Consider the following 16,256-nt stretch of genomic DNA (forward strand, 5'->3'; position numbering starts at 1 on the left):
AAAGTGTTATATAATTGAGTTGCACAAAATACAAACAAAATTGATTAGGTATTAAAGTAAATGTATCATATCAGTACCATATTTATAGAACATACGTACCAATGTTTGACAAACATATCGTACAAAGAAATCAACACCTGTAAGCTACGATTAGAGGAATAGAGAACCTTCGGGCACTGTTTTCAATGACAGCATTCTCCTAATTTCTCGTATAACTGTGGTCTCTACACGGAATGACAAGAACATTTTTATACAAACTTATGTATTAGTAATTTAATGTTAGAATTTGAAGTGTTGTAACGAAAGTATTTTATGATATTTGTGCTTTTGTGACATAAAGAAATCAAAAATATCTAACCAAAAATTTACTTCTTATGTATATAAGATATTAGTTATTTTAAGTTTGTGATGTAAGTAAAGATGTTAAACAAATGAAGTATGTATGTATTGTCCGTTTTTTATATGTGCCAGCGAGATACTGAGATAGCGATAAAGAAGTGTAATGGAACGTAGCGATACCCGCCCCGGGGACTTGACAATTGTCATGTAAAGCGCGCACATCTTCACCGAGATTCGCCCCCGGCACAAAGTGCACTTTTGCGAAGCGATCCGCTGTCGATTAAAGTAATTCAAGTAGACAGCAACTATCGACCTGAGTGCGGATAGCGATCGCGAATAATGTCACCGCTGGCTCACGGACTCCGATACGATCTCACTGAGAGCACGCTCACTACCTTACACGGCCGGCGTAGTGCATTGTCCCAGTACAGAGTCGTCGACGACGTTTTGGAAGCACGCAGGGTCAACGACTGGGCGTCTGTTCGAAACGTGGCAAGCGCTCGGCATAAATGCACCATCGATTGTGTTGAAATAACGCGAATGTTTCGATTATGATTCTCGTTTTGCAGGAGCGTGAGAACGTATTCGATCGTGCTCAGCGCTTTGACACATGTGCTCGGATCAAACGTTTCTCTCTCAATGTACCACATGGCTCGTTCGATCTTTGCCTTTTAAATATCAAGTCTTATTTTTTATATACAAATGAGCGGACCACAAAAAGAACTATCTCTCACGACTGTGATCCTACTTATGAGTCGCCCATTCGCAGTTAAGGCTTAACGAACTTCATAAACTAAACTTTATTTGTATTGAGCACATCAGGCAACAAACTATTTTTTTTACAGGCCCAAAATGTTTTCTTCTCGTTAGGGGCGGGTTGAAGATGGCTTAGAGCTTAGACGGACCGGAAAGTATCTATTTGTGTAGCGTGCAGCAAGCTGTCAAGGTCGCTGCTAGTACACTCCGCATGCAAATGAGCGCAGATAAACTCGCACACATTACCCGGCACCCCGCTTCTTGGATTTGCTGCCGTCATTACGGGCCCTGTTCGAGACGCATTTATTTTTTTACGGATGTGTTGAGAAAGGAGGTTAACGTTGTTAAATTACACGCATCGTTTTACCTGACAATTCTTATTATGACCTCTTCAATTATTTCACGAATCACCGCAGCGCAGATAAATACGGTCTAGGGTTTATTCCCTCGCCTTTTACTAGCGCGCGACCTATTGGATCCAAATGAAACTTTGAACACAGAGAGGACAAATAAAGCCTTTCGCATTTCAGTCAACTTCTCGAGGGAGACATTAAGAAAGCCTCGCTCGCAGCCCGGGGATAGAGAACTGCTAGCTACGACAAAATTTCAGCTTGCTATTTCTTAAAATTTCACTATTCGATATATAACTATAACTGCGTATAAAGCAGGTCGCAGGGTAATTGCGAATTATATTTAGTCTGTGCGATAACATTTGTTCCTTATCAGTAGAGTGTTTCGGGTGGGGTGAAGTAAGTCTGGTGATATTTACGTGATTTTCAGCTGGTGGAGACGTGTCTCACCGTTTAATTAAAGGGCGCGTGGGACGGTGGCAGGGGGTGAGGAGCAAGGCATAATGGCTGCGCAATATCGGATGGAAATGCGCGGCATGTAGGAATGCGCCGCACGCCGCCCTTTCTCATTGCGAACCATTCGTGGTATTTTTTATTGACGACTCTTGAAATGTTAACTAAGGTGTGAATTACTGTGGCTTTTGTTTCTACTAATGTAGGTTACGCAATCGATTTAAGCCTTTAAGGAAACATCGTTGCTGCAATGTCAAGTGCCCATGTGCCGCCTACTTAAGTTTTACACGACTGATTTGTGGAGGAAGGTAACGTTTTTCGTGGATACCGAAGTGGCTATGCAAAAGGGTTTGTATATATGTCCGTTTCAATGTAACGGCTTGTATGATTTTGAAATGTAAACATTCTCCGAAGTTGGGAAGGGCGAGTAGACGGTAATTGGGGTTTTATCAGTCGAGTTTCTAATTTCTTAATTACCTAATTAGTAGTCAGTAGTCGAAGAAAAGCGTTAATTAAATTATAATTAGATAAAACTTAAATATACTTTTTCGTAGTGGACAGGGCAGAAGAATTTTTATTTGCGTTTGGAACACAGATAGTAAAATTAAACATAGAGGCGAACGTTTTCAGATAGCACACTGAGCGGTCATTTTACCGTATTTTTTTTTTATCATATATTTTTGGTCATTTTACCGCATTCCGTATAAAAACATTTTGTTAGCTATCAATTTGTAATGCGAAGGAGCAAATGGTAATAAAATAAAAAAAGTAAAGTGGACAAGTGTGCTGATTTTGGGGTCGATAAAAAACAATTTCGTAATGCAATCTGTGTAAGAGTGCAGTAATTAAGTAACGGCAGAATGTTTTGCAGCGTGTCGCAAGAGCAAGCGCGGTCGATGCAGGGAGCGAGCGGCACGGCGCCGACACCGGTGCAATTCGAACGGCGAATGGCGAAATCGGAGAGCGAACGGAACGTGACACCCCACTTATCACGCAATGTGAAAGTTGGACATCTTATTAAATTCTGTTATTTATAATTGCTGAACGTTTCGGGATACCGCGTAATATAAAAACCGCGAAATTCTAACAAATTTACACCCATTTGTTTGTCCATGTCAAATAAAACTATAAGCAGTAAATTGTCACATCAAACGTATCTTATTAACATAAACATTCATTGTCTTTTATTTAATTCTTTAAAGGAAAGAAATACATACGCAAGGGTACCTACTTCACAGCACAAAAATCTTACGAAACCGCAGTCAGCACAATATGGATCGGGAACGACAATTTATGCAGCAATTATTCGAAGCAGGCTGGCGTTCAATCCAGGTCAGATTAAGTGATTTTTAAAACTAATGCAGACGGCGGCATGCGAAGCGTCCGCGGCACTGCGCTGTGCCGACTTAATGAATGCCAACCCAACCGTTTCAAGAATTAATCTCATTCGAATAAGATAATGAAATAGCCGGTGTGTATATGAGTGCTTATGAGTTGGAATTATTCTATGTAAATTGTGGACTAAGTAATAATGTTCTAGGACGCTTATTATAACAGTTTTAGCATTATATATATACAGACTAATTAGGTGTGCTGTGTGCAATACGTGTCGAGTATCTCGACCGCGGCCTGTTATCCGAACGAGTCGGTGCCGCCGCAGCCCGCCGTCTCGGTCGCGTCTACCGCTTACCTACCTACTGGGTATCGACTTACCTCACGGACAATCTCGAGCCTATCGCGCGCGGTGACCTCGCCAGATCACATTTTATTTGCTTTTAACTCGATCGCGATACTATTTAATACGACGAAAATATTCAGCTAACATTAAAATGACTTAAAACAGTCGCAGCAACCGATCGATAACTAAGCCTTTTTTGTTGGACTAAATTTTTCGGCCATGGATAAATCATGTAAAAACGCGCCGCGTATGGCTTCAATAGATTGACTTTTAACGCTACACGTCCGTGTCGCACTTTTGATGAATAAATGATGCAAGTAAGAGAGATCTATCGTTCGTCCGCAAAGTTCAAAGCCTGTGCAAGTATTCCAGAATAGGCCATGAGATTGGTTAGCTTTTGTACGCTTCTAATGCCTCGCAGCTAGCCGCCTAGTAGACGGGCATCGCTTGTGCAGCGGCTAAATAAAGCCTCTGCGATCGATTATTACCGGTCTCAGTTAGTTTCGTGTTTTCAATGGGAGCGGAGCGCATCGGAGTTTTCGAGTGACGTCACCCTGTTAAGTGAATTGCATTTACCGACGGTGATAAAGAAATGTATCTAAGTGGTTTTAAACGATTTATACCAGGAAAACAAGAATTCAGTTTATACAGAATGTTGTCGAAAAACAGGAAAATACTGCCATAATGTGCGAATTCTTCGTGTACCTTGGGAGTACTTTGAAACGATTTATACTTTAAGAAAAGCGAACAAGGTACGGCCAATTTTAGGCCGGGTTTATTACATTACAAACATTAGTATTGCCCGTAGGAGAATATAAACTGATGCTTCATAAATTTTTTATAGGTACAACATCTTCAAACAGAAATCATAACGCCAGCAAGATAGATGCTAGTGAATGTAATAGTGTATAGCTATAGAAGATAACTGAAATTCTTAATGTGTTTTTATGAGTGCCTTTAAAATTTAAATAGATTTTTAAGTAAACATATTTTTGTACCAGTTTGTATTCGAAGTAGCTTATACAATTATTCATAATTTAGTACCTACGCGTCTATACACTCTCGCTACATGCTTAACAATCTAAAAAAAAATCTATAAATAACCAAAGACTTTTCAAAGAAATTAGTGTTTAAGTTTTTAAGACCAAATTAATCTAAGAAAAATTATTATTTAATGGATTTGTATAGTACATGGACCTATTGTTAAGGCACTTCAATGATTTATGACTGAGTGATGACATTACATTGATTTTTTAGATATAATAATGTCGCGAAATAGTTGGTAACAATAATAAAAGCGCTTGGTGTTTGGATGTAAGAGCATTATCAGCACAAACGGAAAGAAATAACATGTAATTTGAGGTGGGCATGCAACAGTTGACCGTGATGATGTCACCGGCTTGTTAACTAAACACTATGCCGTACAGCACCGCGCCTCAGTCTGTCGCGAATTTATTACGTAATCACATGCGACACATGCTTTTTAAATTGTCAATTATGTGAGTAAATACTTATTGACATCTTGTCTATTATGGCTTCTATTTTAAAATTTTAACGTCCTTTATGTTAAAGACATCATTAGATATACGTATTTCACGGGGATATATATAAGACTTGCAATAACATGATGGCTTAATAAATACTTATATTTAATTTACAAGAAATAAGGTTCATTATTTTTCATTTAATTAAATTAAATTTATTGCAGAATAGGTTTTTTTTGGTATCTTAACTATTTACTAATATTAACTAATGAATTAATAAGTAATTAAACAAAATCCACACACTTTGGTCACAGCTTCTACAGTCGTTTATATATAGCTGTTCATCTAACAAAACCGATAGTGACCTTTAAGATAAGACATCAAAAATCCAGTTATGCTTGCAAAGGTGTATTGTTTGGAGGTTAAGGAGTTGACGTAAGGCGCGTGGGCTTGACCGAAAAAGGCAATAAGTTCGGTTTAATCTAACCACATGGAATCTTATATGACCCCTTGGTCGTATTGGGTAATTAAAGGCTTAATCATGAACCAAGAAACATTTATGTATTGAAATATCAGATAATTGAATTCATAAGAATATTAAAATTACTAACATAAAATTTATATCATCTGATTATAACGTTACTTTGTTTTAGGTTCGCTAAAGCTGAAGCTGAGAATTCATAGATTGAATGGAGAATTATAAATAAAATGAAGACTGTTATTATTGAAAATTGAAAGTACATGAAAAAGTTTTCAAAATGGCGTTGACAATTTTTGTGATACGATTTTTTTTTGTGATTAGTCGCACAATAGAGTGTATGTGCTACAAAGCGACGGTGGTGGTGTTGCGTCGGGTGAGGTCGCTTGTTTATCTTCGCCAGCTAGATATCTATCTGGACGCCCCGTCTTCGACAGAGACCGCTGTTTACTTCGATATAAGGTGCTTTAATTTATTGGTTTGTTGTGTAAACGGGAGACTCCTGCAGAAGTATTAAATTCTGTACAACGCAATAGGTTAACGTATTACACAACACGTAAATATACTATGTAAAGTTTTGTATTTTTAAGATAGTTACAAAAAAACATGTTTTATCCGTAAATACTTATCAGTACTTTGTTATTTAGATGTCAATATCGAATTTCGAAGGCATACATTTTTCAATAATCTGAGTCTTAACATTGTCTGAGTTTTTAATGGTTAGGTCATAAAAGTCACAGCAATATGATAGAGTTGATTCCAGAAAGAATTATTCAAATATAACTAAATAAAGTAAGTATTAAAAAGACGTAATTCTCCATATAAAATTTGCAAATTAATAAATGTTTGCATTGTTACTTAAAATGATAAAGCAGATAATTACATTATTCTAATAAAAAGCAGTTTTTTTGATCCGAGTTCCGAAGGTCAGATTAATAATTTTATTATAAAACATGCGCTTATCGCTCGGTATGCTAGTTGACATGTTAAAAATGGTTGGGATAATGTAAGTAGAAATAAAATGTGGTCTTGGAATATAAATAAAAATAAAAATTCAAATAAAGTAACCACAATGTTTGACAATTCTTTCATTGTTACAGAAAATTTGAAACCACATAAATGAAATACGTATTTGCACATATGTGACAAAAGGGGGCAGTAGATTGTCTTGCAGATTCAAGACCCAATAAGCAACAAGAGTGAGGAGATGCTCTCAAAGAGCAGATAAGATCGCGGCGGTCGCGACAGCGCAGCAGCGGCGAGGCGGCGGTGGCAACGTCATTGTATGGAATGTGCGGTACTTCGATGCACAAAGGCCGCACAATGCACGCCCGCCCATTGTTTAACGTCTCGGACTATACATGATGCCCAGTTTTAAGCGAATTACCGCAACGGTCTTCACACATGTCTGAGCCGCGCTGATAGCACCTATAGTTCACACAATACGACGTCGACTACCCCCACCCTGCTTTTCCTAGATTCCTCGCAGAACGAATGAAGAAATTTCAATTGCGACCAGTTGTCAATTTCAAATATCTACGTAATTCACAAGATTCTTGATAAAAAAACTTCATATAAAATATTCTCATTGAATACTTAATTTTTTTTAAATCTTTTCTTGTTCATCTTTTGTCTGATAAACTTTGTACATTCGCTATGTAATGAATAATAAAAATGATATTTTCTGTAACAAAATATAATTGTTACATATAATAAATGTTGCACTGATGCAACAAAGAAACATTAAATGGAACCTCTGTCATCGGTTGGTGACAGAACGTCACCCGGAGGCAACATACGCGACAGGAACGCAGCGGTCGCATTGAATGTAACGACCGTCGCAAACAGACGTACCATCTTTTCCCCGACGACAGTGGAAACCTTTGCCGAAAGAGCCTGTTTCGTTCCTCATATGGTTTATCTGTAGATCGCGTTATTCAACCGAGTATCAAAGAAAAATTCTACAGGGAAATATTAAAAAACTTCAATACAATAAAATGTCTTTGTTGTTACGATACGATGTTATGATTTTTAACAATCAACCCAAAAAGAGTGCACAGCGCAATAAATGTAAAATGATTTGAATGATGCAATTTGACAAAAAACGATTAAACGGGTGGCACTTGTTACGAAATTTAACTGTATTTTTTCCAATGTTTGGAATGGCCGCCGACTGCCTTATCAGTTTCAGCTTCGAGCGATGCAATGGCAGAGGTGCGTGTTTACATGTCGATTTTATTGTAATTTTTATCGCGATATTTTTGGCCGAAATACCTACACAATATCACGCCGCTCTTCGCCCTGATAACGGCGCGGCGGTATCACTTAATATTCCCACTGACCGCCACACATATTTCACTATTCATACATATAAATCTTTATTTAAATTATCACGAATGTTGCGAATGACAACTGTAGTAAATAGGGTATATGATCTCATTAAAAAAATTACACGTATGAAAAATAAAAAAATTCTAAATATGAAAAGATCCCTAATTAAGTAACTAGTGCGTTTTTAAATGAATCCGTCTAGGTGTGCTTCGAATGAAGGCGTCGTCGAGTCATCGTCCTGCCTCATTATGTTAGCGCGATGCCAATTCCCATACAATGTTCCACTGCGATGGTACAGTGGCTCGGATGACGTCATTCAAACCAGCCTTGGAACAAAGATCGACGCATAAAATGGCGTCGAAACATTTTATTAGGGTTGCCATCTTGCTAAAAACATCTTAAAATAAGAAATAATCTGGAAATGGACACTCACCTTAATACTATCGTAGCAGGCAGTAACTCTTCCATTCTGCACTTCGACGGTGGCCGGGGGGTGAGCGAACTTGCACTCGGTGTCGGGACGCGAGCACTTATTCCGTTGGAACTCCCGGCACACTTCGAGCTGTAGCCAACGTGAGTCTTTGCCATTGAGGAGGTTATTCATGTTCACCATGGTTGCCATCGTTGTCTCTACGGTCGGGGTCGGCGAGCGGGGGTCGCGCACTCAGTTACACCGAGCGGGCGCGGCGCATAAGCCGCGGTACTAGCACACCCGGCGCTCCGGGCATACACTTCCCGGCCGGTAGCGCTGCGGTGCGCCGTAGGTTGCAGCGGCAGTCACTGAGCACGATGACGCGAGGCAAGGGACGCCGCTTCGGGAGAAACGCGCTCCGCAACAAAAGTACTTAGTAATAATCTTAGTCGAGTTAGAACTGGACACCGTCTTTGCAAGCTTGTTTAGGCGAGTATTAAACGATTATCACACGCGTTGGTACGGATCGATGTGTATGTCGATGTAGATGTCGTGGGTCGCGGCCGAATTTAGTGTAGGGCGAGCGGTGCGTGGTGCGCGAGCATGGCGGCGGCCGAAGTGTGGGGGCGCGGGGCGCTGCAAGCGGGGTTAGCGGCTCGGCGGCGGCGGGCAAGCCGTGATGCGGTGCGGCTCAACTCTGTGAACAACAAAACACAATGGTTAGTCTCGGGGCGGACGGCCCCGGAGCCAAGCTGAAGCGGCTGCCGGGTTAGAAAGCTGGCGGCGGCCGCTCACAGGCCTCGAGCCACCTCTCCTCGCATTGATTATTTGCGAGCGATAGCTTTGGGAGAATTTACTGTACAGTAGGATGCGCGACACAGTGGGTATGCTCTAAGTGCATTCAACAGCCTGTTCATCACTTACACATATCATTCATCGTAGTGTCCAGTCATGGAATAAATGAAACGGAACTCCAAATACAAAGTCTCTTAGTAATAGTAAGAGAAAGTTTCTGTTTTACATTTATTAATGAACATGTGAATGTACAATTTGCATAGCGATTTTAAAGCGAGACTAATTTCGCTGTTATGCTCCTAGTCTTCGCTTCCCTTCGTTGTCTTGTTTAACTTAACTCAGATGAAATAAGCTATTATTATGTAAGTATTGGAGCAGTTAACAATGGTTTGCTATGGTTTAGGAATGGGACAGACAGGTGAGTTGTGGGGGCGTAATTTTATACTACCAATTTCCTACGCAACGGCTAGATAATATACAATTTACATAACAAAGATTACATTAGACCTATGTGGCGTGACCCACTTTCTTCGACTGTTATTCAAAAAATATGATACATCACGTAGGTGGCTCATAATACATAGTAATAGCGTTGAGTTGAGGAATAATCTCGCGGAAAAATTGTTTGTGTGGGCGCTGGCGGGCGGATCGCGACGGTCCGGAGGCCGGGAACAGGGAAAAATTCGTGAAACCAAATCCTATCGTAATGTGCTATTTAAAGCATAACCCAGTTGAAAATAGCCCGGTGCGCGGCAACGCAGCGACGCTCTTTCTCGGCCTGCATAAATCTTCACATTTTATTTTCGATATGAATGCGATAATATTTTTTCTGTTCTGTCGTTACTATGCAGTCGAGTCTTGTCTCGGCGGAGCTAGCTTTAGTGTCTTGCTAGCTGAGTACAAAACATAAATACCGAAATATCTTTGAATTCATAAAGTAGATTAAAATAATTTCGTAAATATTTAAATAAGTTAGCGGTGACAGGTGTTGCAATAGTACCGTTTTTTTATTTTAAATTATACTTACACCTGTCATAATCGTTACCCTTTGGTTTTATTAATTTAAACTTTCTTTTTATTCATGCTTATAAAATTCATGCAATCCATTTATTCGAAAACGTAACTATAGAATTTTAGTCAGTTTATATGACAATAAACTGATTAAAATTTGAGATCAAGAAACCAAGTAAAAAAATCTTGTAATGATAAGATAGCCTGGAGTATTTCAAAACTATTATAATATAGTATAAGGGCTATAGCAACATGAATAGTAGTTGTAGAAAAAATTATATATTATATAAAATATAAACAGGAAAACACAAAGAATGGATCAAAGGAAAATCGTACAATAAATACATCATTGTAGTATCACAAACATGTAACAAAACTTTGCATGTACAAATCTAAAACATTAATAATCGGTTATTGCTTAGACATAAGCTGGCAGATGAATAGAATGTAGGAACTAACACATGTTCATGAACATGTTCTTATAAGTTTTTATAGCAAGTACGCCACATACAACTACGATACGCAAACAGTACTCTAAACAAATAATACACAGACTTTTATAACATACCATAATATACCATCTTACTTGACGAGCCATCCTCTAAAAAGTCTAAGCTGTTAAGTAAAACGGCGACACGCATTTTGCTTGAGACAATGCGATGGAGCCTGACTGATTAAATTGACTAAAATATCAGCTTGTTAGTAATAATCATACAATGATGCAATGGAATCAGATGTTGGTAGTCGATACATAGCGGTGTGGTGTCAACAGCCTAGGGCTTACGTCTCCTACACAAGAAGCGGAATAACATTCAATAACCCAGTGAAAAGATTACCAAGAGCAATCAGACGGAAGCGAATCTAAATAAGAATCTCTTGAGAGCGGTCGGACGAAAGGGTGGGGAAGGGAGAGAGAAAAAAACACTCGGGTCGAGCTTTTGTGATCGGCGATTCGATCAAGTTGCCATCCACGAATTTATTGTGCACAGTTTAATAGATATTTCACGAACAGTGCGCGGTCGAGTGTTTCAACATCGACGGGTTATTATTTTCGGTACACAAACGAGCCACTCGCCCGCATCCGGGGTCTTGACCGGGAATCGAACCTGGGCCTCCCACCGTTGCGGAGGGCGCTCTTACCACTGAGCTATCAAGACATCAGAATGCGAGGAGCTCCCCTAAAATGCCACCTGACCAATCTAAGCACAATTCGTTCGTCAAATACGTCTTCAAAAGCTCTTTTAAAATTAATTATGAATTACTAATTCCAAAGTAATAAGTATACATATTTAATTAAAACTTGGCCATTTGTATTTTTGTATTTATCATTCACTCTACGTATTACATAAATGAATATAATTAACTTGAGAAACTGTCTGTGTAAACCAATTATGTTGATTCAGTATCGGCGCGTCGGCATAGTCTAGTGCGTCTTGCGCTCGCCTGCGCTGCGCCTTCTCGCGTTGAGCTTTACTTGACATTTGCTGGTGCATTGTTACGGGCGCGCCGGTGATGTAGACAATCTCGTTTGCCGTGTTACTGAGTTGGTATGACTTTGATTAGCATATTAGTTAGTGCTTTGCGTGGCCACGGATATAAAAGCCATTCGAAATATTTCTTGTATTTATATAAATAAAATGTCTGGCCTATGCAAAAAGTCACACAGACCTTGTGTCGCTTTAAGTGGCTATTAAAGTATAACATTGTGACATCTTTAACATTTTAAAATAAGATTTAATATGTTAAGTATTCATTTTAGATTTAATAAGTAAGATTTAGTAGTTGTAAAGTGTTGTTCTAGGCAGACGATGTAATACATTTTATGAAAGGATGACATTAAAGTATACAAATACCAACTGTCTAATTTCATTCCTTATATTATAATGACTCACGTAACTAAAGTCCATCTAACTAATATTATATTCGCATTTATATTACTAATATTATAAATGAGTAAGTTTAGATCGATGGATGGGTGGATGGATGTACGTTTGTTTGAAAGTATCTCCGGAACCATTTAACGGTGAAATTTGTCATAGATGTAGAACATATGGAAGAACATATAGATTATTCGTTAAGTTTTTTTTTTAATTCCGCGCAGACGCAGTTGCGCGCTACAGCTAGTATTTTATAAGTCCATTGCTTTTTCTTTTCTACAAGCACACGTGTACAAACATAAGTCGAGATAAAGATAAACGTTAAATTTTTAATAATAAGTAAAAAATAACGTTTTGAAAATCACTACATAGATATTGTTATCTAATATTACACGTGAAACGCATTACATATTAGTAGAAAATTATTTTTATTAATTAACTAATCAATAAAAAATACAAAGTAACACGTTCTTGAGGTATTAATTATAAAGCATTTACGTATTAATCCATTACGATATCTGACATGTAAGAATATTATGTATTATTTTATGTAACATTATAAAACAAAATTAAAAACAATTTATAGATGTATGATTTATCTTGTAAGAAAAATATAGGTAACAAACTCGTATGCAATTAAAAATGCTTAAACCGAAAATAGCAAAGCATAAGACAGAGTTTCGTAACGGCCTGTTTAAAGTTTCCAACCAGTTAATTTTAGAATGTAATTAAATTTCTTATTATAATTGCAATTCACAAAAGTCTGTGATTTATATATACAATTTGATTAGCCTTAGTTTTCAAATGTCAGGTCTACTGGGCAAGTTATGTAATTATTTTTTGTGGTGTCTAAAAGAACGGTAGCCGAGGCGAATTTCCTATTGTTATCTCGGGGCAGGTTTATCGTCGCAGCAATCGAACGGGGCAATTCGATAAAAAAAAAAATTGTAAAAGGCGACTGGCACGTAATGAATAGATTGAAGGCAACGACAAGGCGGGCGCCATCGAGCGATCGTAAGGTGACCTTGGCTGGCGCGCTCGGCCGCAGACGGCGGAGCAAAAACCACCACCATGGTCTATTGGACACGGCGCTGCGACGCTCTGCCGCATTTGGTTCAATTGCCCATTTGCATACATTCGATACGATTACCATATAATATCACTTGTCTCAGACTGCGACACTCTTTAAGGGTGCCAATTGGCCGTGCTGAATTTTAACGAACCTCAGGGCACTCAAATAGTAACAGATAGTTATAATTAACAGTCTGTTAAAAGCAAATCTACAGCACAGTTGAGGAAAATGCCGTCTGCAACACCAATTTTACGATGTAATTATTTTATAACATTAAGTCGTTAGGCATACTATTGGAATATTTATCCTGTTATATTTGGAATCGAATTCCTGTAAAGCAAGCGACACTTGGAACGCGCTGAAAAACAAAATTCATAAGGTAAATTAAACTTTTATGACTGATATTTCTGTCAATTCGGCTCATGTTTGTATTAATTTTCAGGGACACAATTTTAGGTAAACGAACGCAATGGATTATGGTTCGTACTACTTCCTCAGACGGTACAAAATTGTTTAAAGCAGGACGACGTCGTGACGCGTGTTGCGAGTCGCAAGTGATGTCACCAGATTTTATACGACTCTTTATTCTGCGCACGCCGCCGTATGCGTTGGCCGACTCAGACTGGTAGGGAGAGGAAAAAATAAAGAAAAATTAGAAGCACTTATATTTCTGAGAATAAGTACATTTACTATATTTTTTAAGAGCTGGTAAGAAATGTTAGAAAATCAAGACATGTCACGTATATTATACCTACATAATTATTTTATTAACTTTTATCAACTTCAACTGTTACTACTCGGACTCTTAATAAACACTTTAAAATCTCACTATAAGTCATAGTAGATTATAAAATGTTTTCTATCTACTGGCACATTTTTCTCTTTATATAATTGAGTCTTAAATAATCGTAGCAATAAAAACGACATTCCTATTGTTTCACAAAATAAAGTCGGCGGCTAGCCAGTCGATAACATAATGAATGGCATAGCAATGTTGCGCCCGAGGGGAAGTCTATATAAATTAAAAATAATAAAAGAAATCGAATAATCTGAATATGTTTGCAATTAAGCGAATGATTAGGTGAGCACGTAGGTCAGTTCCGGCGGTCAAAACAAAGGGCATTGTCAGCACGAGCGGCACATCGTAACTAGTGCTGCTAACGCATTCAGGGCGTGCGCGTGGAGCATTTAGCAGACTCCGGGGACGCCAGCCGACTGCTAATTAGCGCTGCACAGGCGAAAAATTTGCGATGACTTCGAATTTACGAGGCGCAAATTACACGATTCGGGCGCTATCGTTGCAGCGCGCCAGTTAATGTGCACGCCTTATCGAGCGGCGCGATGGGACCCGCGCCATTGATCCTATCGACAATACATAAAAACACATCACAAACAAACGGAATGCAAAACGCACGAAACTCGCCCTAATGGAGCTAGCGTATACAACAAACGCCTATCTGATAAGTAATAAAAAATGATGACTCCGGGCAAAAGGCGATAATGGAAGTATAACTTGAAATATAGTACGTAGGTATGAAAGAAATTCGAGTTTGTGAGGGACCAGCGAATTTTTAGCCCCCGGTTATCTTATCAATGATTAATTTGGCTACGTAATCTGGTGCAGCTTCGCCTGTGTCACGTCCGTAGACTGGCTGATAAGATAATTAATTCTACGAAACGTTCAACGGCCGTGTTATTCTATACTAAACATTTTGTTTAAACAACTTGCCGTTATGCGCACCATACTTGCTGTTTGTAAAATAAGAGATGCGTTTGCAGATTTTTAGGAAAAATACTAGGAGTTATTTATAAGTTTGCAACATTTGGATTAACTTGCATTGCTTGATGCACAAAAATAAATAAATCAAGAAACTTTCTTGTTAGATTAAGACGAAGGATGGTGTTGGCTGACATTGTAGATTTTTAGCCATCGAGAAAACGAATAGTCGTGGGTTTCTTGAATTCAATACAAACTTGAAAATGATATCTTGAATGTTCTATTCGATTGAAAATAATATTGTACACGTTGTTTTTATTGTCTTTTGACTTATTCTGAATTTAAAAATTGCTGATTAGCCTTGAATGGTTGAGTTTCATGCCAAAGCTTAGTCTCTCTTATAACATATCATCTAAGTTTCATTTTCATACTACTGAGTTTGTAAGTTCACTTTTATAAATTATACATTCTTTCTTCCAGCCAAAGCTTTGATATTATTTTGGTACATAGATAAAATACAGATATGTACAAATTATTTCACTTTACATCGCGATATTCACACAATGACTTTAAAAATAAAATATCGTAATGGCTAATATGTCGAAACGTTACTTTGCTTACATAATTTAGGCAGTCATTTGAAATGAAATATACAGTAGGTACGTAACGTGCTAACTATTTATATTATCGATCTGTCAGTATTTCACAGCTCAATTTAAAATTAATAAAATAGTACAGTAATAATACAGCGGGCCGAGTGCTCTATTGACAGAAGTTTTATTGTCGGGAGCAGGTAGCGAGGCCCAGCTGTTGCCTTCGTGGAAGCGTTGCAGCCGCGCCATTGTGGACCTCCACTGAACCAATACACCGACCGCTTTAAAAATTAACACACGACCAAGCTAACATTACATACATTTTTGCGCGCTCGTACAGCACACCCCAAGGGTTGTTCAAAGTAATATGTTCGACGTGAATTGCATTAACAATCTACCATTGCGAAGTTTCAAATCGTTTTATATAGAAAAGTTCTCCACATATTCTTTTGGTTATTAAACTGGTCTTTGCAAAAACATTTTTGGATAAATTTTATCTTGTTTAAGTAATAAACAAATTGATTTAGTACTGTATGTATTCGTGTAATCAAATTCGTGTTCAACAAGTAACTAAATTTACACCCAGTAAAACTTTTACACTGATTAATGTTTTTAATTCAATATACGAGATATGAGTAATGTTAATATTGTTACACACAATTTTATTCTAAATGTTATGTTCATCAATGTGTCGAGGCATTATCAAATAATTTTAATATTAGAATGATTTAGCAACGTATAAAGGATGTATTAAAATTATATATATTTTATTCATAACATTTGGCAGCTACTAGTCACTGTCCGGTTCTTGATATGTTGCATTTATTAAATAACTAATTATTTTAAATGTTAATGGCAATTTTAATTGACATAATTATAACACAAAAGATATTAAAATTTGGCACTTTCA

At 37.9% G+C, this 16,256-nt stretch overlaps 1 protein-coding gene across 10 annotated transcripts in view; it reads right to left on the bottom strand.

Annotated features, from left to right (window-relative positions):
• LOC106714412 (protein muscleblind) overlaps positions 1-16,256 on the bottom strand; it is a 111,963-nt gene that overhangs the window by 45,956 nt on the left and 49,751 nt on the right. For all 10 annotated transcript variants that reach the window (XR_001357171.2, XR_001357170.2, XM_014507453.2 and 7 more), the window contains one exon: positions 8,303-8,978. Coding sequence is in view for 8 of the 10 variants with exons in the window: in XM_014507453.2 (XP_014362939.1) it covers positions 8,303-8,491 (189 nt within the window). In the remaining 2 variants the exon portion in view is untranslated. The remainder of the gene's footprint in view (positions 1-8,302; positions 8,979-16,256) is intronic.

The sequence above is a fragment of the Papilio machaon genome, chromosome 1 (genome assembly GCF_912999745.1).
Source record: "Papilio machaon chromosome 1, ilPapMach1.1, whole genome shotgun sequence".
NCBI lineage: Eukaryota > Metazoa > Arthropoda > Insecta > Lepidoptera > Papilionidae > Papilio > Papilio machaon.